This window comes from Hermetia illucens, chromosome 6 (assembly GCF_905115235.1).
Source record: "Hermetia illucens chromosome 6, iHerIll2.2.curated.20191125, whole genome shotgun sequence".
NCBI lineage: Eukaryota > Metazoa > Arthropoda > Insecta > Diptera > Stratiomyidae > Hermetia > Hermetia illucens.
Window position 1 is genome coordinate 35,398,244 of NC_051854.1, and position 24,064 is coordinate 35,422,307.

At 31.7% G+C, this 24,064-nt stretch overlaps 3 protein-coding genes across 8 annotated transcripts in view; all 3 read left to right on the forward strand.

Moving 5' to 3' along the window:
- The window catches only part of LOC119659473 (longitudinals lacking protein, isoforms A/B/D/L), a 117,309-nt gene that overhangs the window by 77,998 nt on the left and 15,247 nt on the right, over positions 1 to 24,064 (forward strand). The window contains exons 7-10 of one of the 5 annotated variants that reach the window (XM_038067575.1): positions 17,625 to 17,864; positions 20,391 to 20,575; positions 20,705 to 20,770; positions 20,972 to 20,995. The exons of 1 other annotated variant lie outside the window; for it this stretch is intronic. In XM_038067575.1, coding sequence (XP_037923503.1) covers positions 17,625 to 17,864; positions 20,391 to 20,575; positions 20,705 to 20,770; positions 20,972 to 20,980 — 500 coding nt within the window. In that variant the 3' untranslated portion in view covers positions 20,981 to 20,995. Of the gene's footprint in view, positions 1 to 4,126; positions 7,930 to 17,624; positions 17,966 to 20,390; positions 20,590 to 20,704; positions 20,771 to 20,971; positions 20,996 to 24,064 lie in introns of those variants that run through there. 3 more of the 5 variants (XM_038067578.1, XM_038067577.1, XM_038067570.1) reach the window with 3 other exon arrangements.
- LOC119659477 (longitudinals lacking protein, isoforms J/P/Q/S/Z-like) lies at positions 2 to 2,260 on the forward strand. Its single transcript, XM_038067588.1, has one exon. The coding sequence runs from the start codon at positions 351 to 353 to the stop codon at positions 993 to 995; it is 645 nt and encodes a 214-aa protein (XP_037923516.1). The 5' UTR covers positions 2 to 350; the 3' UTR covers positions 996 to 2,260.
- LOC119659478 (zinc finger protein MSN4-like) lies at positions 12,770 to 14,858 on the forward strand. 2 transcript variants are annotated; one of them, XM_038067589.1, is made up of 2 exons: positions 12,770 to 12,893; positions 12,982 to 14,858. In XM_038067589.1, exons 1-2 carry the CDS (start codon positions 12,854 to 12,856, stop codon positions 13,560 to 13,562), a joined length of 621 nt encoding a protein of 206 aa, XP_037923517.1. In that variant the 5' UTR covers positions 12,770 to 12,853; the 3' UTR covers positions 13,563 to 14,858. The 2 variants fall into 2 exon arrangements, with proteins under 2 accessions (XP_037923517.1, XP_037923518.1); XM_038067590.1 differs by having other exon boundaries at positions 12,782 to 12,922.

Consider the following 24,064-nt stretch of genomic DNA (forward strand, 5'->3'; position numbering starts at 1 on the left):
CGTAGCTGTGGTATTTGAAAGGTTCTTTTTGGTTTTTTCCTATAGATTGTCAAAAGCGCCTATAAAAATATTAACATTATTTATATATTTCTTCTATTTTCACGCTAACTTTGTAACCATTTTCAACTTTAACTAACAAAAAATACTAAAATAATCCATAAATTAATTATTACTTGCACCTAAAAACTAACCCAAATCAAGACCATATTAAAAATGTGCAAGGCGAAGTAGTTGGGAGATTGGAAATAAAGGATGCTTTGCCTAATGAAGCAATCGAAACTGACGGTGGTGATGCTTGCATTGATGGCATTGATGATGGTGAGAAGGGAGACGGTGATGCTACAACTGCAATGGGAGATATGAATGATGAAAGCGCTAGTGAATTAGCAGGCGTTACAGTGAAAATTGAACGCACTAGTCCAAGTCCATCTACGAACACTGCTCACGAAAGCAATCGCAGTGAAGGTAATGCAGATTTTAGTTATGATATAAAGATTTCTAGTCCGATTTCTTGGGCATTCGAGCCGATAAAAACGGAAAAATCTCTAATGTCTGATGTAACAACTACGGTATATGCTGCAGTAAAAAAGTCAAGAAAATCATCAAGTAGTTCTCCTACTGTGTCTATTCGTTCTAAACCACGTATACTGCAATCTCAAAGTGGGACTAACATTCAGCCTATGAATAGTAATGCGAACGGAACGGGCAACACAGATAAAAGATATCGAATTCTATTTCAAAATTCACGAATTCGTAAAGAAAGCTTAGAGCATTCGGATGACATGATTTATAATGGTGATTATGAAAAACCATGGATCTGCCGAAATTGCAATCGTAATTACAAGTGGAAAAATAGTTTGAAATGTCATTTGAAAAATGAATGTGGCCAGCCGCCACGATATTTTTGCAATAAGATGTGTGGATACCGCACTAACGTTCACAGTAATTTAAAAAGACATTTAAACACTAAATGTCGAAGCAAGGACGATCAATAAAATGAAATGTGGAAATAGAAATCATCCAAGCTTAAATTGGTAATTTCTTGTTTAATGTGGTCGAAGAAAAACTCGATTGCAATATAAAAAATATGATAGAATCGCATGCTTCACATCAATCTATGTCGAATATCCGTTCATATACGGTGAGCAAATCTTTAACATGAAGATGTGTTCCACACGAATCTTCTCAAATCTAATACCTGATTTATTCTTCAACCTTTCAACTTGGTTTTTATAGAATGTTGAACGTTAAAGCATTCTGTCTAATTAATGCGTAGCGAACTGCGTATGAATGTAACAACTTTTGTCAATCTAACTTCTTTATTAAAAATAAGAACCTGACATAAAATTAAAACTAACAGAATAAACAATAGAGTAAATTAAAGATCAAAAAAGCAAACGTATTGATTTTTGGGCTTTTCAAATGAAGCAAATAGTCAAAAGAAGCTCTTTGAAATTTAACTAATACTATGATTGATAATTGAAAAATCTTTGAAACACATAATTTATATACATAATTTTCATTATTTATACATATATATAATGTATTGGAAGTATATTTGATTGTCATTTAAAAAAAATTGCATAGCATTGAATTATCCAACATGGTGAATTGAAATAGTCCGGAAACTTAACATGGCCATCGTTAGGTAAAGCGGTAATGTACAATAAAAAAGGTCATCATCTGAGAATATATGAAATTCTAGTCAAATATCTATGTTTTATCATTTATAATTTGCTTCTCAGTCTATTCTTTACACACATATTTATATAACGTAATATTTATTCTTTATATTTAATCAATTTATGTATTCATAGTTTTATAATAATTTATTCAAAATTAGCTAGATAATATGACGTGGAGTTGAAACGAGTCGTAATAATAAAAGTTTACTTTTTTACAAAGAAATATGTTAGCCACCTTACCCATATCGAATAATTTGCAAATAGTTTATTCCTTCTATTAGTGCAACAAAATTTCTAAATTATATACTGGATAATGTTTCAATACCAGTAAATACGATTGAAATAACCTCTATTTTATTATTACTAAAGGAGATCATACACTAAAAACTGAATTGAAAATTGCTTAGTGGAAAATACAACATTTGAAATCAATTTGGTTTGCAACAATACAAAATATATATGTTCAATAATAATAATTATCTGTACCATTTTCTATAGGGTAAGTTTAAGTCACAAATGAGTTGAATATAAATGGAAAACCGAAACTAAATAATAAATACTCGTTCAAAATTTTATTGTTTGTCGTTTTTACTTATTCCGAAATCATATATGGACATTTTGGTCTAGTATTCTTTATTTGTGCAGTGCAGGTGTATTTAAGGATTGATAGATGATACGAAAACCAACTATTGGAAAAGTAAGAGGGTGTAAAAGCGGCTCTTCACATTGTTAAAATCAAATGGAAACAAATATAATTTTTATTTTAACATTATTATTAAATCAAATTTGATAAACAGGATATTTTTATTAACATTAGTATATTTTTAGGTTCTTCGGAGTACGGGAGTCTATAAAGCTAAATGCATCCCTTAATAGTAACACTGATGGCGTACGGAGTGTTCTTATTGGATACCGGAATGCTTAAACAAATAATATCACTTTAAGTAGAGATTTGTTCTTTTTATTGTAATCCTATTTTAATTGATATGTTTTTAGCACTATTACCTGTAGTTTTATTTTCAAGATTTTTTCTTGGTTCTGCTCACAAGAGTTCGCATATTAGCAATTGTTGAGAATTTTCGGTTTACGTCATTCTGATAAAATTTTAATAACATTTGCAAATTTAAAATAAAATTTCCGATTATTTTTTTTTCTTACTTATTTTGCTTGTTCCATTTCGGCGTTTCTCAAATAAATTTAAATTTTATTTACATTTAAACATGTTATGAGTTCAATTATTTTGGAAATTTTGATTGGAAATTTGAAATTGAAATTTTTGGCATACTTCAGTGTAGAATGTAGCGTGAAAACGTAAAAAAAACGTGGTTGTGATGTTCCGCGAATTAACAGAGAAATTCAATTTTTTTTATTTGAGTATGGAGTTTTCTAGTTTACGAGGAAAGATTTTACATAATGAATTTTGTTCATTGTCTTAATGCGTTTAGCATATCATTTCTACAATTTGAAATATATGTTTGGAATTAGTATGTATGTAGACATACCTAAGTATCAGAGGCAAGGTGCTTCCCTTTTTCTTCTTAGGGGTTTCTGATTTGACTTTTCTTTCATTTGAAAGGCAAAATCTGCTGGCATGTAGTCCTATTAAAATAGACAAAGTAAAGCAGGAACTTTAGTTCAGAATGTTTCCTTGATTTCCTCAGAATAAAATGTATGATTTGCATGAATGCAAATACCAGGAAATTAGATTTGCTATTCGTATTGACCACTGGATGAGAATGCGTATATACAATGGCGAAATACTTTATTGATCTATATGCAATCGTCGTGATAATACTACTTCCTTATGAGACTAAAATACGTTAAATCAAACGCTTATTGAATGGAAATATCACGTAAGGTTATGGGTATCATTAAATAACGCTTTCATTCATATATATTAGCATTTTACTTAACATATGGCATAACATCATCTTGATGCTGCGATCAATGTTCATATTCTGATACTTTTGGATTGAATGTCGAAAAATGATTAAATTCCAAAAATGTAAGTGTTATTTAAATTTCAATCGTATTTGCTATGAATATATCATTAAACTTCGTTAACTAAATGCAACACAATGGGATTTCCTTAATTTTTATTTTTGGTACATATTATAAATAAAGAGAATTAATTCTTGTTTGCTTTCTTTTCATACTATAATAAAAGCATATGTATCGATCATAAATGAATAACTTATTTGCATAGTGTGAAATTTGACCGAAACAGATTAGTACTAATGTGACGGTCAATATGAAATTGATAAAGAATTAAGCTAAATTTCTACCATTATTTGAATGCTTTTGTTTGTGTTAACATAAAGAAGCCTATCATTCTATTGAATATTTGTAAAATATGAAGATTTATTTTATGTTTTTTTTAGTATTAATCAAGATATTTGATTATATTATACCAATTAAATTGAAAGTTTTCGTTTGGACAGGAGAAGGACTTCATAAAAGGCCAAAATCTCCTCCATCAAGCCCTGATGATCAACCCTGTGATTTACGTTTAATAACTACAGCTACTATTAAGGAATTGGTTGCGGCAGCAACATCTACGACTTCGGCGCCAACATTACCTCTCACTTTACCTCCACCATTACCTGCTTTGGCGGCAACCGCGGGAACGAGTTCAATAACGGTCGCCTCGACCACAGCAGCAACTGCGGTTGCTGTAGGTCAGACAGCTGGCATTGGAACTAACTATGCAAATTTGGTAGCTGCAGTAGCTGCAGCAGCAACATCACCCATCTCCAAATTATCGGCTTGCCTAACAACCACATCAGTCCCACAAACGCAGCAGCAATTGTCAACGTCAAAGGGAAGTGGAGCCAGTGCGACTGCATCAGGCTCACATCAGTCTCCATTACATGCGGTGAAGTTTTGTTCTCCGATTGGTATAGAAAGTATGCAACAGGCGATTGGCGTTAATTTACCGCCCAGCGGGGGCCTACCTTCTGTAGTTTCCACAGCTTCTTTAACTAGTCCATTGTTAAGCGTACCAATGAATAGTGGTAGTACTAGTGCCAGTAATTTACCGGGTGCAGGTAATTCGAGTAGCGCGAGCGGAACTGGAGGTTGGGGTGCATTCACCTGTCCGCGGTGCGGTAATTCATATGCGAGACCGCATAGTTTGAATAGACATATTAGATTTGAATGTGGCGTTGAGCCGAAATTTGAATGTCCTATTTGTCATAAAAAATCAAAGCATAAACATAATTTAGTTTTGCATATGCGCACACACCAGAATCGATGATAAGCTTTCAGGGTTTGGTTACCTTTCCTGTTTACGAGTGTAGTTGCTTAAGTTTTCGGTATTGCAGAATAAATTGAGATCAATTTCCGATCGCGTCCTATTCTAATACGTAACAACGAATTGTGTGTTGAATTGTCCAACCTTAGGTTGAATTCAAGCCACACTCAATGTTCGCCCAATCGGAATTTTCCTTGCAAAACCATAATTGACGCAACACATATAATTCATTTTAGAATACAACCCTAATTCGGATAATGTTAGATAATTTCACTGTTGAGTAGTAATATGCAATATTACAATAATAAAATCCAAATTTAAGTCTGCCCTTCAAAAGTTTAGAGAAGAGAAATCCTTTGCTTTTTTTGTATCGAGGCATTTATTGATGGGGCATCATTTAGTCAAAGTAATTAGTTTCCAAAATAAAGAGAACGTAAAATTTTCCGTATAAATTCGCAAATGAAAACTTTTCTTAACAGCAATATTATCAGGTTTTTATTAGTTTGTTAGAAGGTGATCACTTCATCAATGTCAAATGAACATCAAACACGCATCTCAGAAAAAGTAAACTGTTTGTTGATGATGATTATATTATGAATAGTTCACGAAGATTTTGACGCTCCGTGAAAGTAAATTGAATTGGATATATAAGGCCCACTGTATATAGCTCTTAAAGCTTTGGAAAGAGGTATATCGATAAACTTTTGCAACAACTCGTAAACTTTTTGATGGGGATTTCTATTTAAAGATCGAAATTAAATAGATAAAGCAATTCAGTTGAGACCAAAAACCAGAGAAAAATGGTACCCAAATTCATAAACATTTATAATATTAGGGGGAAGACATTTGAAGAAATTTTAGATAAAATTTGTAGAATCCAAAAAAGCAAACATTTAACCCCTTAGAAGTTTATTGCGATGCTTGCAATTCAAATTTTGCCTCCATACTAAGTGCTTACTTGTATATTGTGACATTATTTGACATTTTTCATTTCATTTTTTTTGCATACTGCAATCTACTGCTCTACTGCGACTGCGGTTAAAAAAGGAAAGAATGAGCAGCATTCTAGCCTAAATGCCCAAATTCTTTAATTTGGTAGAAAATGTGCATTATTCTATAGTTTAGTTGGCATAATTCAACCAACTTTATTGATTGTAAAATGTTTAATATTTAACAAAATGAATACATAAAAACGATATTTAAAAAGATAAATACATAGAAACGTATATAGTCAGCAAGAATGAAACAATAAAATAATTGGAATGTGATATAAAACATAGTCTCCATTTTAATCTTATTTTAAATTCTTAAATTATCTATTTTACTTTATTGTTTTTATTAACTCAATTAAGTTATTTTTTGGAAATTTTTACATTTCAATTTTAATCATTCTAAAATATGATTTGTGTATTGTATGATGTCTGAAAAATAGTTCTTATTGCTATCTTTTTTTATTTCAAAACGATGAGATATATTCTTTGCGAAGTTTGAAAATATGTGCACATAATCAAAGCTTTAAAGTCATTTCTCATGAGAAAATATTTTTATTAGGAGATCAATGAATGATATAAGGCATAGGCCAAAAATCCTTTAAAATACATTCTTTAGATTATGGTAGATGTGGGTGAACTATTTTATTGCAACTTTTTCAAAACATTCTCTCATTGTGATGTAGAAACTTTCTTTTTCTTTGTGCTGTGAGTGATAGAAACCAATAATTGCGAAATTTTTCTGATTTATATGTTTTATTGAACTGCTACAGTGAAAATATATATAATGATTGTGATATTTTTTAATGAATATTAACTATTAAAAAATTATTTTTGGCCTGAGGTAAAGTGTCTTTCTTGCGTATAGTTAGCAATTTAAAATTATAGAAGTTAATTATGTGTGGGCACGTATTTCAGACAATAAGAATGAGTTATTGTGAAAGTAGCATTCATTTATTAACATCATTATGAAAACAATTTTTACCGATGGGCTATAGCGGTAAGAAAATACTTTACATTTGAAAGTTAACATGAAACGAAGAATGCGCCCAAGTAATAAAAAGTAAATGTAGAAACAAGGATTTTGCGCAACATGTGACTATCCCTTTTAAAATAAAATATCAAAATGTGGAAAAATTTGGAGTTAACGTATGTAGTTATTGTTTGAACGCACGAAGTAAATTAAAATTTTCTTTTTACTTTTAAAAAACCAAAAATGGTGTCTGAAAAATGATTTCGTATCAAGTAGCAAAGTTAATGAAATGTAACCATGGAGCTGTGAAAGAAAAATTGATGTGATTATTTGTGATTGTTATTATTATTAACAATAATAATTTGAATTATTCTACCTTAATAATATTATTATAATTTACATGAAATTGAAATTATGTAATATCTCTTTTACATGCTGTAAAATATAATTAAGCTCTTCTCTTCAAATTAAGCATTCAGAAATAAAGTGGAATTACAAAGAGTAATGTTTATTGAAAAACAAAGTGAATGTGAAAACTCACATAATTACAAAAATGTTTTGTGCATATAGCACGTTCGTTATATTATATTTGCGACGAGAAAGAAACTTAATACCATGAGGGGGAATCAGTGTACTGCTTAAGCGCAAATTTACATTTGGCGGTCGTTAGAAATTGTGCCATGCCATTTGTAAATATGTAAAAATCTTTTAAGTTAAAATCGCCGAATTTGTTCGAGAAGCCTAAGGCAGATGATTCTATTTGTAAAACAATTACCTCGTCAATATTCTTTTTAAGTGAAAAATATAAGTAAACCTTTTCAGCTACAAGATACCCATGCCAAAGCTAAGGATTCATTGTTAATATAAACATTTTCCTAAATGTATGTATAATTAGGTAGAAAATTCAAAATACTTTGAAATGAATGAATCTAAAGTAAGTAGAAAGTATGAAAGGTGAACAAGGGCGGTAGCCCCCTTAAAAAGTTTTAATTTTTGTCGCAAAATGAATATATTTAATGGCGGTTTTTCGTACAAAAAAGAAACATAAGCAATGAATATGTAAATTACTAATCAATCTAAATTAGACGTTCATTTTATGAAACAAGCGCACTAAGAAATATCTATATATTGTTAAATACTAAACTGTTGAGCTATTAAGCAAACATTCTGCTACATATTTATGAGATGATAAACACAAAAGAACGTATAGGATTATTTTATTTTTTATTTACTAAAATCGAGGTAACGGGCTGTAATACAATTGTTGAATTATTAATTTGAACGTAAAGAATTTCCTTATATTCACCTTTTTAATATAGATATGTTCAGGAAGAAGTTAGAACATATCGATTTATATTTTCGGATGCCAATAGATTACCGTTTTCTTTTTCACCCCTGCAGTTTTCGTCTTTATCATCAATCGTTGCACATATCATAAAAATGTAAAGCTTAAAATTCAACTTTCAAATTTATAACAAGTAGATCCAGTTGTTAAATAAAAATAAAACAATGGGTTACTCATGTATAGGATTTCGGTAAAGCAATTTGTTCTTTTTCATATTTTAGTTCGAAAGGATATTGTTAGTTTTTTATCTGATGAATGTATGATGTGAAGAAAGAGAAGTTTATTAAAAAGAAAATATAGTGGAAACTGTGCGAAAACTATCTCAATTTCCTTTTCAATTTCATTTAGAAATAGTGTATCTATCGGCGGTTGAGTGCGCTTATAAACGATAAGGTAAATTTGACCAAGTAAGAGAAGTTAACTGGTTTCTGAATATTTACGCAGTATGTTTTCTTTTTCAGGATTTCGTGGAATTTATCACTGAATACGTGATATTATTTGTTTACAATCTATATCGGGTAGGTAAGTTTCCTTTGGTTTGGTCAAAGCAAATTTATATGTTTGATTTGCTTGAAAAATATTTGCCAATATCTTTTAAGTTTTATAGTAATGAACACTTGACAACTTTACTTAATTCATTCTTCAAAGAAATTTTAAAAAAACATTGGGAAGTTGTCTTATACAAATTTTATATGAATAACTCTTGAATTTTAACATAATCAAAAGTGGACCTGCATGCTATACATTCATATGTCATCATATGCTTTGTTTAAGTGAGATTGTAAGAAAGTGATTTTTCATATAAATTTTTGAAGATGTGGCTTGCAATATTTACTTCTATTTTTATACAGGGGTAAGAAGGGTATCCTAAAGTGAACATAATGGATGTTTGAAATAGACTTCCAAAATATAATACATGTAATTTTATTTGAAAGGATATTGATGTCTTCCTAAGCTTCACGTTAAGCTGCCATTATGGTTGCTTGCATCACTATGTAATATGACGTAATGTAATGATATAAAGAAAAGTCTTATGAAAAATTGTGTGGATACACCCAATAGTAGAAATGTCGTCTCCATATCTTAGCATAAGGAGAATTAAAAGAATCGTGGTGTTATCACCTTCATTTGATTAAATTCCTCTTCGTCACGCATCCCTGACTTTCTGAAGGTGCGCTCAGTTTATTTTTGGCTTTGTTAAACGTTCGTTTTGCTCCTCCGCAGATGGTGCCTTACACGATCTTCTTTGTAATTGACATTGCCTTTTTTTGTCTTTTTCGTCACATCTACAGAAAAGGTCGGAGTATTTTGTTTTCATGGACATTTTTTTATATTTCTAGGATAAAGGAAAAGAAAATAAAGCATAATTTCTGCTATATTCTGAGTTCTGTTATTTTTATATGTCAGTTTTTTATTTCGTAGAGTGTATTCACCGAACGCTAAATCTTACTACTCGCTTAAGTAAAATTTTCTACCAAGTGAAAAACCTGTACTTTGAAATTATTGAACCACAGTATTGCATTATATCGGGTTGATTGATATTTTGTAGAAATAGCATATGAAATCATTTATAATTGCATGTATACCCAAAACCGGTTGATCGGCGCATTAAGAACCAAACAACTTGGTACTTACAAACATTATTGAAATAAAATGTTTCGAGATAGTTCTGCCCTATAAAGTTCTTTGAATTGCAGTTATAGCGAAATAACTCGCGGCAAATGTGCAAACGATAATTTTCAAAAACTTTCTCTGAGTTGAAAAACTGCACGGTAGGCAGTTTCAAATCAATTTTCTCTTTTTTTGTGAATTTTCCTTAATATATGATTTTGCTTGCATCTGGTGTACTGATGTTATTCGATGGTAGCCTTTTCTTAGCTTTCGAGTTGAATATTATTAATGTTTACCACAATAAAACTGACAATAAGATCTTAGTAAAACTAAAACGGTGTGAGAAAGAAACCGGAAAACCCATGCACACAAAGAATGCAAATTATTTTGTGAACATTTATAATTGCTGATAAGAAAAAATCGATCTCTAAAACAGTCACACAAAAACAATGAAAATAGACTTGTTGATATGTCAGAACAGAGGGACGTTATAATAACGAGATTATTTGGGTAAAATTTTTTATGTGATCAGTTAATTTGAATACTGAAACAATTAATGTTCACAAACAAATAGTAAATATTCACTATTAATATTACCTTTATTTACTAAGCTTCAGTTTCGCTAAATTTTGAGGATTGTTGCACATACTGATTCCTTTTCATATTTGTAGGCATTTGCAACTTCAGAAGACTTGAAGATTTAAATGAAGTTATTCTTTCTAAAGCTTTGAACAATTTCCATATGATGTGAAAGTGTAATAAGTCCATATGATACCTGCTAACTTCGCCAAACTATGCAGCATGATTTGAAAAATTCTTGAAGCGGATAGTATTTTAATATAAATCTCGTATTTAAGTACTTTAATTGAACATTTTCAAATAAACAATATTTATATATACTCATAAATATAATATATAGTTCTTTTTTTACTTTCGTCAAACCTATTCTAGGAAAGGAAAACTTATTCTACATTTCAATTTGACTTTCTTTTTTCAAGCTCTAGTCGAAGTCGATCCTTAAAAGGAAGCATTCCTCAGGAAATAATTTTGATATGATTTTTAAGGAGGATACCATCATAGAGTTTCTCAAATTTTTGATTTTCTGCATACGCTACTTTCTACCAATAGAGGAATTTCCGTTTAATATTCATGAACAATGAATATCGTTCCGGCTAAAAAATATGTTAGTTTTTACCTATAGAAACCAAGGCTATACATTTTGAAAAGTCAAAATTTTCTAGCTTCACAATGTCATGGATTTACTTTTGATCTTCTCTCATTTGGTATCAGCAGTTTTCGCTAAGCTGGTGTTAACCTTCAATCAGCCAACTCATATGTAAAACAACCAATCCCCTGTTAATGTTCTGCCATGCTGAATGTCATATAATGTATCATCTTATACACTCAGTTGAGCCCTTTCGAAATAGAAAACAAGTCGCAATACCGTAAGCTGGTGCTTCAGGTATAAAGGTTTTATTTCTTTGCGAGAAACTTTCCAGGCACATTTTTGCATTCATATGTGGCTAAAATCCCAAAATATTCTTTCATTTTTCAAACTACAAGATATATGTACATATTAGAGACGTAAATATTATGCCCACACAAAACAAGCAAACATTGCCTATTACCAAATCCTACACTTATACATGTACGTATATAAATTGATCGTACACATATTTCCGATATACTTCCTGCACAAAAGCATACATATGTACATATACAGTACGCATATTGAATACCGCTGGTTTAATGTACTACCCCAAATAAATATAAATACATCCATATGTATATCTCGAGTAATTAATATGAATACATAAGTGATAGAAAAACTAAAACGAAATGTTTCCCAGCAAGCCCCCCACCTCAAACACGTTTGTGAATCCTCGAAATTCACATAAAATGAGAAAATTTCACCTTCTATAACTGTTAATCATGTTGGATGTACTTCAAACTTTCTGCAGTTATGCCTTATGTTATCTTTTACGCGACTGCCAAATTTTGTACTTCTAGCATGAACTTAAGGGGGCAACCGACTAAATTTCTAGAATATGCTAATGTACTATTATTAACTATACTCGTGCAAATAACGGAACGGGATGTATTTTGAGGCCTAGATCTCCGAGAACGAGTCCTGTTACACTTTTTCTGTGTTGAGTTTAAGAGAAAGCTCCCCCCTTACGGGAATGTAAAGTTGGCCTAACTTTTAATATCATTTGAGACCTAAGGAAGTTAGGGCGCCATAAAGTGTAACAGGCCTCTTCCTCAGAGCCTACATAACTGGAAAAATCATAATGATTTGTACATTTCATATGTAGATATGAAATCTAAGCTTCAAAATACCTGGCAAATTAATAATAAATTATTATATACATGTTCGATTGACCTGAAACCGCTTTGAACTTATGAGTTGAACGTTTCGCATAAGACGCGATACTGAACAATTTCATGCAAATTCTACTATAATTAACAAAGTTGTAAAAGTTAAACATTGGGATTTTCGTACGAAGAGATATAGATTGTGAGATAATATAGGTTGCCATCATGTTAAAATGGAACACCCGTGTACACAAAAATCCTTACATAAGAAAATTACATCTGTTTTCCAGCTTCTTTAAGATAGTGCATTCAGGAAAAAAATCGATAGTATATTATTCCATTACTTCAAGTTTGTAAACTTGCGTTATTTTTTCAATTACAATACTGACATTTAAAATGAGATTTGTAGTAAAAGAATAAATGCTTTCTATTTCATTTTTTTTTCTTAATATTTTTATTATCACTTGAAATGTGGATACTTGGTCTATTTTTCCCGTTTATATATCTGATAAGGGTTTCAATGGCGGGACCAATGCACAAAAAAATAAAGACTAATTAAGAACTTTATAATGCACTCAAAATATTCTTATGATAGGTATATCCAAGTTAGTATATATATCAATGTTATCCCAGACTTTTTTGTCAAAATATGATAATTAATGTTATGATCTGACAATAAAAATGTTTGTTCCGAATCTTTGTGTATCTAATCCGAAATCAAGTGAATATACTAGATAGAAATGAATCTTAGTATTTTTGTGGAATGTCTTTTGTAGTTCATTTTAATGAAATGTGATATTTATTTTTAGGGACATACTGGACTATCTTGGAAACTGTGCCTCTTCAAGCATCTACAAGCAGTGATCAGAGCGGGGAAAATGTTCCAGAGTGTCCAAATCTTCTGACACAAGCAACTGTCGTTGTACAAATACCATCAAGCGCAGCGCATCATTTGCACTATGAACCAAAAGTAGGGGTAAAGAATGAACGAAACCATATTGTTTTTGAACATCCGTCAAGCTCTACTGTTATTAGTGGTGCATCTGACAGCACTCCTGAAACCGTTTTTGCTGCTACTTCATCTGTAGTTTCGAGTGCTACCACATTGCCAGAAAATAATGTCAACGTTGTAATTGAGAAATCTGAAGTAAACGATTTCACAAACTTTTTAGCACCCAAAAATTTAAAGTCTGAAAATATGCAATATGTCTGTGAAAAATGTGGTAAAGCATATAAAATTAAGGGTTCTTTAAAACGACATAAAAGCTATGAATGCGGTGTGTCGCCTGCCTTAGCTTGTCGATTTTGTAAACATAAAAGTAAATATAAGTCAGATCTGCGTAAACACATGATACAAAAGCATTCTGACCAGTGTTTTGAAAACTGTTAGAATTCGTACTTGCAAATACTAGTGTAGCTACCTAAGCAGAAGCGAGGAATTCGTTAAATTGGATGATTTTCACCAAGATTAAATTAAAACTGTTTTAAAATATGGTATCCTAAGATTTTGAATTTATCATAAAAGTGTATGTACATTTTATAAGCACTAAATTTTATTCGGAAATCATCTAAAATTAATAGATTTTCTCTAATGTAAATTTATATCGGTGGTTTCGTTATCTTCATACAATGACAAGAATGTTAAGATAGCATTTATCAATGTCGTTTTTTACGATATGAGCTCCGATAAGTTTTATTGTAAGAAACTTTCTTTTGATTTTTTTTAAGGAATGATCATCAAATCGTCATTCCATTCAATTTAACTCTGATGAAGTTATTAACTAGTGGCATGATTTCCCGTTCATTATTGATGTAATTATGATGGCATCGTGCAGCGAGGTATTCTTTTTCATGCTACGTAGACCTATTATTTTGTATTCCACTGGTTGTTTTATGCACCGTGTTAAAATTCTAATTCCGAGGCGGATACTTGTCTTTATGTTTATCCCATAGCTGCAGGCACTAGCGAATCACTAATTGTAATGATAGTGAAACTGAGGCATAGTCCTATCAATAACAGACTCTTTCATTAAAATATATTAAGAAAAACGACCCTATCATTTCGTATACTTCACACAAAGAGAGCGGAAAATATGAAATTTTATATCGTTTTTCGGATAATAATACAATAGATGAACCTTATGGCACATTCATGATTTTTATAATCATAAAAATAGAGCATCCTTTAGAGAATCTAATATATTGTAATTTGATTTCTTTTTATTACGTTTGCATTCTCGTTTCTAATTGCGAAATTGACGAAATAAACTAAGGCTCACAATCCACTCTCTTCAATCCAATATGTTCCTATTTCTGCGTTCCTTGCTTAACATCCCCACTTTATTGTGTTATATTGTAAAATATGTTTATGTAAATTGTTTCCCTGATATACTAAACGAAACTTTAATTTTCCATTTCCCGTTTAAATTGCCCTTAATCTCCACTAAAATCATGTTCTATCAGGACAACTATCAGAACTTTGAGATCATTCTTACCGGAATAACATTTTCACAATCGGTGCTCCAGCTAAACCAATTTTCAATCAATCTATTGAATTTTAATCATCGAAAATGTTCCGAGCGAATAACATATTTTTTTTATTAAATCAGTACTTACATGTCTTGTTTAAATTCATGTATTGTTTATTGAAAAAATATACTTTGTTTGGAATTCATGTTCATATTCACGCTGGTTTGTTGAATTTAAAAAGAAAACATGGTCAAGGTTTGTATTTATACCAATATACTTGCAAATTGAAATAATAATTTAGCGAATTTGTGTGATTATATCCTTTCGACATCATTGGTCTGTATCTCCTTTTTTCAACAACCAGTCGTTTTTGCAGTGGTCATATGTTATCAGGTTCTGTGTTACTGATACATATTATTACGAATAGGATTGCTTCCAATAATATAAAAAAACATTTCCTTTCCGATCACGATTTATGTGGTAGGTCTTCCTCGGACTAGATATAGGTAAGCAAAATATTATCATTACATGGATATTATTATTTTCGCTCACATGTTTTTTTTTTTAGGTTCGATTGAAATCATAATTTGAACACTTTTGGTGCTTAAATGAATAAAGGTCAGTTGTTGCAGCTGGAAGTAGTAGACTGAAAGTATCTAACATCATTACCAATAATTGTGAAAAAGAATACATATATATATATATATATATTGGAATCTTAGGAAATAATTGCTATTAACTGTTATATTACTTTCAAAATGGAAATCGTTAATAAAGTGCTTTCTACATAAAAATTGGCTTTTGACTTTATGCTTGACTAGTTGCAATTATATCTCTATTTTGCCTTATGATATTAATTAGCAAAATGTAAGCAAATATGTGTGTGTTTTATAAATACAATTTCTCGGCATGCGTTTGATATTCAGTGTTACGATATATTGTATGAAAAGCGATAATCTAGTCTGACTTTCTTCGCACCCATTCTGATTGGGTGATTTTATTTTCCTTTTCACACTTTCTACAGGTTCCATGCACATAGGTTTCAACGAATACAATAAGCTACTTTGGGATGTACCAGTTATTGTGCCATGTGAAAATAATTGTGGAAAGTACTACACTTCTGTTGGTACTATGTTGCGACACAAAAGATTGGATTGCGGGAATATTAAAAAATTTACTTGTACCATATGTGAAAAGACGTTCAAAAGAAAGTATCACCTGAAGAGACATTTCAATACACATATTAGTGGCACTAGGGCAGTTGAAAACGATGATGGAAATGATGAGGAAGTTATTGGATTGAAGCCGTTGCTGAGCGGATTTTAGAGTGATAACTTCCCATAGTAACTAAAAATTTCATTGTCTGGGAAAAGAAATATATAAAGTACTTCGATGGGAATACAAAATAACGTAGCTTTATAAATTATATAATAGAATCATTTTCCTGAAATTATTAAGATTATGTAACAGTTATTGGACAATGACGAATTAAGAATTTGTGTATTATATTGAATGAATTTTGCGCTTAGAACATCATATCCTTCCAGTCACTAACATATGATAAAGTGAACATTTATATTATTCGACACTTTTTTCCAAATTTAGTTTCTGCTACTCATGTTGGTATTGTGCAATAGAAATTAACTACCCATTAAAGGTGAAAGCAATAATAATTTTGCAAAATTACCAACAAATTATAAACATCCGCGAAATTTCAAGAGATTAATCAGAATCAATGTAAAAATGTATGCTATAGTTTTGAATAAAATGTAAACTTTTGAGTCCATAATGCATGTTATTTAATCTGAAATGATCCATTATTTTGCTATAAACTTGAAATAAGCATTCTTTTCAAATAATAATAATAATAATAATCGTTGGCGCAACAATCCATATTGGATCAGGGCCTTGAAGCGTGTTAGAGCACTTCATTCAAGACCGTAACGGTACACTACAGTAGACTGTAGGAGGCAATGTGGTCAGCATTGCGCTCGCCCGAGATTATTACCCTGATTTGACTCAGGTACTCATTCACAGCTGAGTCGACTGGTACCCGACGTCAAATCACGATAAAATCCCACTGCCACTAGCGAGAATTGAACCGCGATCTTCCGTACGACAGCCTTGTGCTCTAACCACTCAGCTATCCGGACACCAATAATAAATAAAATAATACCTGAAATTAAAATCTTCTGGCATTTCTAATAAATTTGGATTTCAGTTGACTATCCATCGAGTTTGTTTGTGTGAAGTTATACTCACGTTTAAATAATAAAATAATGAATAGAGTTAATATTCCAGAAGTCAGAGAAATTTTTTTTAAACTCGCAATTTCATATGGAGCATATTTTTTCAGGCACCAAATTTTATAATTTGTAAATCAAAATATAATTTTCAAATTTTAAATATTGTAGAAGCGAATTACATGAATTCCAATTATTGTTGAACGCCATTGAAATAAATATACTCATGAGCAATTCAGTAATATATTCCTATTTGACATAGCTAAATACGGAAATTGATTGGATAAAATACGAGTTTTTAAGAATATGAAAATGATGCATGAATGAATTGCTGCTAATAAATACATAATGCTACCTCGAAATTTAAATTTCGAAATTTCCTTACCAAATGGAATTAATATTTGTATTAAATTCCCAATCATATACATCTATAAATCCTGAAAGCGTGGATGTATCATGAAATCAAATTCGATTTTAGTATTTTCTAAATTAAGCTGAGTAATATTCAATTTAATATTTTCAAAGCTGTGAAAATTTGTGTGTTATTTATCCAGAATCGATTAAAATAGTTATTTTTTTTTTATATTAAAGTGCTTCAAAAAGCTAGTCATTTTTGAATAATAAAACTATAATTCATAAATACTTTATGCCCCCAAAACGATTTGTCTTTTTTTTACACGAACCAGGAATACTGCCTTACGACTTAATGAAATTAATATGTTAAATTGTTATAATTTCAGATGTGACAACCTTGCCAACATATCATCACAATGATGGTATGTTACAAACTGAGTCGTCAAGTCACTTTGTTTATTCTAATATAAATCGGGATGATGCAAATCAAGCAATATTAGAAAGTGCTAAATTACCAACTGTGCCGACGACATTGGTGAAGCAACAGGTGAAGGAAATGCGGAAGTCTTATTTTGAACACAAAAAGCTGCTGCAGTATCCTGAAATATCGTTGATAGCGAATGATGGTGAATTTTTAGCCTTAAAGCGAATAGCAGTTTTATCTTCGTCCAATCCCGAACGACTGATTCAGTGGCCTTGCCATGAAACTCCGACATCACCTGTTACGGTTAAGCATCGAAAACAATTTGGAACTTTGCAAACTAAACATAGTAGTGATAGTAACTTCAAATGTCCTCTCTGTTCTCTAAAATATCGTTCACAAGCATTTCTTAATGATCATATGCGCAAAGAGCATGCAATTTTAATTTGAAAATGTGCATATTGATTGAGAAGCTAATTCCTAAAAAGAAGTAGGCATGTCTGCAAAGTCTAAATTATTATGGTAAACTTATAGAAAGTTGGATTCATCGACAATACGGGTAACGTTTATTCAAGTGAAAGTAAACAAATCAATTTTCGACAGTTTTCTAGATATTTACTAACTAATGGACTGTACCAGTTGCTGTTATATAAAGCTCATATCTAATAAAATGTGACTTTCAATGACAAGGCATGCTGAGGTAATTACTTCTGAAGACCAAATTCAAAATATGATCAAATTATGAGTGGATCTTTTAGTGCATCGAGATTTAAAGACTCCATTTCAGTGAATAAGGCAAATATAGATTACAGATACCTGGACATGAATTCATAATGTTGGAGATAGTATGTGAAAGGGGATAAGCTTCAATTTGATATAAATTTTTATCATTTGATGCCTGCAAGGATCTCTTGGATCAAATCCAACTTTTAAAGAGATAATCCTAAATTTCCTAGCAACGCTAGTATTTTCTTATGATGCATAAACAAGTTTTCAAAATAAATGCATTAGACTATAAAAAGAAAATACTATTTTTTAAAATTGCAAACTTATTTTCCAAAACTGATGTTTCACTATCTATCTACTGGATGCATTTTATCTAGAAATGATTAGATCTATTGTCAAAAGATTAATGGAAAGAAAGCAGACGCATACAGTGAGTGATGTGGTTTTGTCAATCGGTCGCCCACTCAGAAACTATATTGCCTAGTAAGTTTCATGGTATTTTGTGAACACTCATTATTTTGCTTGATCCACTTCTAACATGTATACAGATTGCTGGATATCACTATTGGTGCGTACGTTGCGTTGACGTTCAGATATTTAGAAAAATCGCATGCTAAGAAATAGCAATTCCTTCTTTGGCAACAATGTACATGCAGATATATTCGCAAGACTTTTCTCATTTTTTTTATAGAAGCCCTACTTGAGTTAGTTGAAAGTCTATTTTTGAATCATGTTTGATATAACTACGCCTGACATCATAATATTCGGTAGAGCTATCAGTTTTGGATATTTTACTGTGTGTACTGTTCACGCATGCAAATTCCATGTGCCTACATACGGAAGTTTATAATTTGAAAAATAAAAGTAGAGAAGTTTCAAACTGGTGTGGGCACTGCTATTAGAAGCCAGTCAGTTGAAAATATGATTTTAATATAATATATACCCTAATACCCCTCGCTGAGAAAACTTACTTAGATGCAATTTAAACTGTTTCCTGTACATTAGAACGACAGTGACAGGTCCACCTAAATAGTCTCAGCTCAGGTTAGAAAAGCAATTTTATTCGCGTGCATATCCAGAGGTATAATTCTTTACAAGTAAATCATATAATATATCGATAAGGGCAAATTCATTTATTATCAGGATTGAACTTTGTTTTGTTAAATAAAGCTAACCATATTCCTGACAGTTATAAATGATGTGTAAAATTTGCAACATTTTCTGCAAGAGTTCGTGCGTACACAGGCACATAGAATCAGTCAAATCAAATTAAATAAAAAAAGTAAACATATGCACATCTAATTTCAACTTGTGAAAATATTTCCGCTTTCATCTAATAATTCTTTTATAGACCAATATTATTTCCTAGCAGTAATTATCGTCAGTTAGATGTTTAGGAAATAATGCAATGCATGTAAACAATTACTGTCAAGCTTTTATTTTCATTTTATTGGAATCGCATTTTCGCCAGTCTACAGATGCAATACCACTTTACAATATGCCCGAGCTGTGAGAAAAAAATTGCATAGGATGTTGTGCATATAGGGCCCATGATTTCAAGAATGATGACATAATATTCACTTTTAAGCTATTTCTTAAAAATAGGAAATAATTAAATTTTGTTTTATCCATTGTTTATTTTTTATTTATGATTATTATTATTTTAGGACAAACAGCTACGAAAAAATATTGAGGATGGTATCATTTTCCTATATAGAATAAAAATATTGCTTCAGTCAAAATATAAATGGCACAGAATTTTATTTTATTTAAAAATATTTGTATTTAGATGTCATGATTTATGCAACAATGATTTCTTTTTGTGGAAAACGAAAACTACTCTTACTTCTTGATGCCTCCGGGTATTGTTTTGCATTAAGTAGAAGAATATAAAATAACATTGGCTTGGGTTATTGTTTACCTTTTTCATTCTTCCTTTTTAATGGCCTTTTAATTTGCAAGCATCATTTGAGGGAATTCGCTAATAGGTTTTTCATTTTTGCAGATTATTATGACGAACAATGGCAAATTCGATATCCGTGCCTCACATGCGGAAAAACCTATTTACGTAAGCCTCATTTGAAAAGGCATATGGCAAATGAATGCATTGGAGTCCAACCGAAGTTTAGTTGTGGTATGTGCCCATCCCGATACAAACGAAATGAAGATTTAAAGAGGCATATGTTAAAAGTACATCAAATAGTTCATACAAAAGGATTCTACTTTCAAGTCTAGCAATATTTGAAACATGAATGCTTGAAATATACATTCTCAATAATATATTTTCTTTTGATTTTGGATATTATTATTGTCACATAGATCAGATGTTGTTATATTGACGGACATTGGGGAGAGTATTTAAATCATTGGAATTTTCATGAAATTGTAAGTTGAAAGTATATAAAATTGTCATATGTAGAGCGGGAAACGCACTTGAAGTATGATACACCCGTTTTTGCTGCGTTGTTTCATAGCCAAACAAACGTATAAGGGTGAGAATTTCTTTATAAATAGCATATAGTATATATATACAATAATATAATATATATATATATACCATGCAATCACGGCATGTTATCTTTTTAGTTCATGTAACACTTTTAGTCCGCCCAGGAAAACTGAGAATGGCACATAGTCTCCTTTGACAAACCAACAAATTTTAGAAAACCCAGTTGAAAGGACAGAGGTAAATTAGTTTCAACATTATGAACGAAAATTTTAATTTATTTTCTCGATAGGATGCATAAGAGAATTTTTTGTGATTATGTATTACGTATATGGTGAGTACAAGCGATCAAGTTATTTGATGAGATTGTATTGAAAGTCGCAATGCAGTATATATGCATATACATTCACGTAAGCTCAACAATATTACCATATAATATTGGCAGTAATAATAATATTGTTGCTTTTACATACATTGCAATTAGTTTGAATATCCGAAGTGTATAAACTCAGATTAACATTAATGAAATATTTATTATTTGCTTCGTGTATGAATTTTTCACAAAATCAGAGTTTATACTACAAGCATGTTTCCCCGCACACTGAGTTAACGTAGATTTGGGGGGGATTAATTAAGGATTTAAACTGACCTTCTGATGAAGGATATACTTCGTTTTGAAAACCATGATGAGCTCCTGGGAAAACTTGAAAGAGGCAATGAACAACCCCGATTGGAACTTCATTGGGAGAAAAGAATTCTCCCTGTGAGGAGCCTTGTTCTCCTTTGCGACAAACTTGTAGACCGAATGCAATTGAGGGTATTCTTACGTTGGTTCTCAACGGACTCAGCAAAAACAATGGTCCTATCTGTGTTTGTATTCTTTAATGACACTTTGCGTTTTTGGAAATAACGGAACTTTACCACCAACGATTACCATTTTTTGGAGAATTAAAAGGAATAGGTTTGCTTTCTGGAGGGGTTCTTACAATTTAATACTATTCTCTTTACCTTTATCTTTTTTTGTCGGATTAGGAAATGTTGCGGGTTTTTATCAGGACCCATACCGTAGGAGCACAAATTCTATGTAGACGCTCTTCTCTCGGGCGTAAATTGCTGCAGCCGCTTGTAGAAAGAACCGTTACATCATCTATCTATGGATTTCACGAAATCTCCACTCTCGCTCTTTAGAAAATCGGTCCCTGTCAAGCGCACCTCTTGCAACGCTGTTGCATCAGCCTCACATTGGGCCAGGGTATCGGCTAGCCTGGGCAGCATTCGTTCTGTATAGACAGTGCACGTTCCATGAGAAAATGAAATCATTCCTCCGTTTTCGTTGTTGAAAAGCCGGTCCAGTCCGAGGGTTTCGTAGCTTCGTAACTGTATAGGGTTCTCAATCCTACCCAACCCCCAACCTGAAGGACCAGTTGGTATAATGTTTCCCATTTTCAGGCGCGGAAGCCCCGCAATTATTATTCATTTTATCAGAAAGAAAAAAGAATTCCCAGCAGTCACCACATGGAGATGGAGCCTGGGTTTGGTATTAGAGCTGTTGGTGTTGGTCAGCATGCATTTCCCCCGTTTTATGATCCATCATGAATACCAATCCACGTTTCGCCCTGGAGGCTATACTACCTTCTGATCGCCATCCAAATCAAGAGCTGGTTTCCCTACTTGTTTATTATTTTGTTTTTGTCGCTTAACATTCTCTCTGCGCCACTTTAAAATCTCCTGTTAATATTTTCAAATATACTGTTTCCCCTTTTCTTTTGTTTGACCTGTCCACTCCCATCTCAGCTTTCTAATCAACATATAATTCAATGAATGACCTGAGAACTAACAACGCCCTGGTGATGTATCGCCAACATAAATGTCAATACGTTCGTTGCCCGTAAAAATTTTGCGTGTTTTGTGTTTTTCAGAGAGTTTTTTTTGCGTAAAAACTGAACTTCGAAGAAATTGTGCTCTCTCGTATTTTCAATGAGCAATCTTCGTTTTACGGTTCTTGCCACATAACTTACCTTTTATGGCTTTGTTATATTCAATTTTAGTGATTCCTATACGCGTAATCAGGCATAATTCACCTGATTACAGTTTTTAGGTATTCCATATTATTTTTCACAATATGAGCGGGCAGTGATACCGTGAAGCACTCTTCTTTGCCTATCGATGCTATTATCATTGGATTTCCATGACCTTTCTTCAATGCCGTTTAGCCTATTCCGCCGGCTCCCTCAACCGCAAATTATCGGTAAAATCGAATTAATATAAGTGAATAGAACATATTAAAGTGTTTTTGTTACTATTTTCATGATTCCAACTAAACTTACTTATGTACATGCATAGTATCTAAAAAACGCTGGTCGCTTCGGATATAAAGGTTTCGTGTTCATCTTATATGAGATTTTCCATAGCTAAGAATACAAAATATTCCTTCATGGTATGCCCAACTCCAAGGTATACATGTATGTACACACATACCAAAGGCATAAATACTGTGTTCTTCATAAATAAACAAATGTGCCTATTAGCACATGACGATGCGTATGTATTTGGTTACTATCCGCAAGCTTTATTAGCACATACATATAAATACACATGGCTGTCTCGAATAATTCATACTGATATACAAATAACTAAAAGGAAAACCAAAATGTCGCCATGGATCATGCCGTTCATATAAGTTTACTTTACATGTTTATATGAAATGCGAAATTTTGACCTTCTTCAACTTTGTTAATAATAGTTGGATTCCGTTCAAACTTTTCAGAATGGCGTCCTATATTACACACAAAACCTTAGCTTTAACGGAACCCCCGCTTCTACATGAGGGAGATTGGAGGCAGTAAAGCGATACTACGATACGGACTGAATGGGTTAAGCACGTGGCAGAGCGGAACATTTTAAAGATTAAAGCGAAAACTCAAATAATAGGCTTTAAAGAGTATTGAATATCACTTCTGATTACCTTAGGCTGTTTCATGCTTCTTCAAAAGTTTGGCATAGGAATTGCGTTACTTACAATAGGCTTTGCTACTTTTAAACATCGAGATTGTCGAAAAGGTGATGAATCAGACGCCTTTTACCATACATATACATGTGTATGCCTACAAATTCTGGATTGCAATGCTGTATCATCACTTGATTATTATTATTTTTTTTATTCTGAAATTATCTCCCTTACCTTCCTAAATCTGAAAACAATATATTTGCAGAAAGTTTTGTTGGAATATATA

Coding starts and splice junctions, on each gene's coding strand:
- LOC119659477 (XM_038067588.1), top strand. CDS start 351: ATGGGAGATATGAATGATGAAAGCGCTAGTGAATTAGCAGGCGTTACA.
- LOC119659478 (XM_038067589.1), top strand. CDS start 12,854: ATGTTTGTTCCGAATCTTTGTGTATCTAATCCGAAATCAA. Junction 12,894..12,981: donor TGTATCTAATCCGAAATCAA/GTGAATATACTA, acceptor ATTTATTTTTAG/GGACATACTGGACTATCTTG.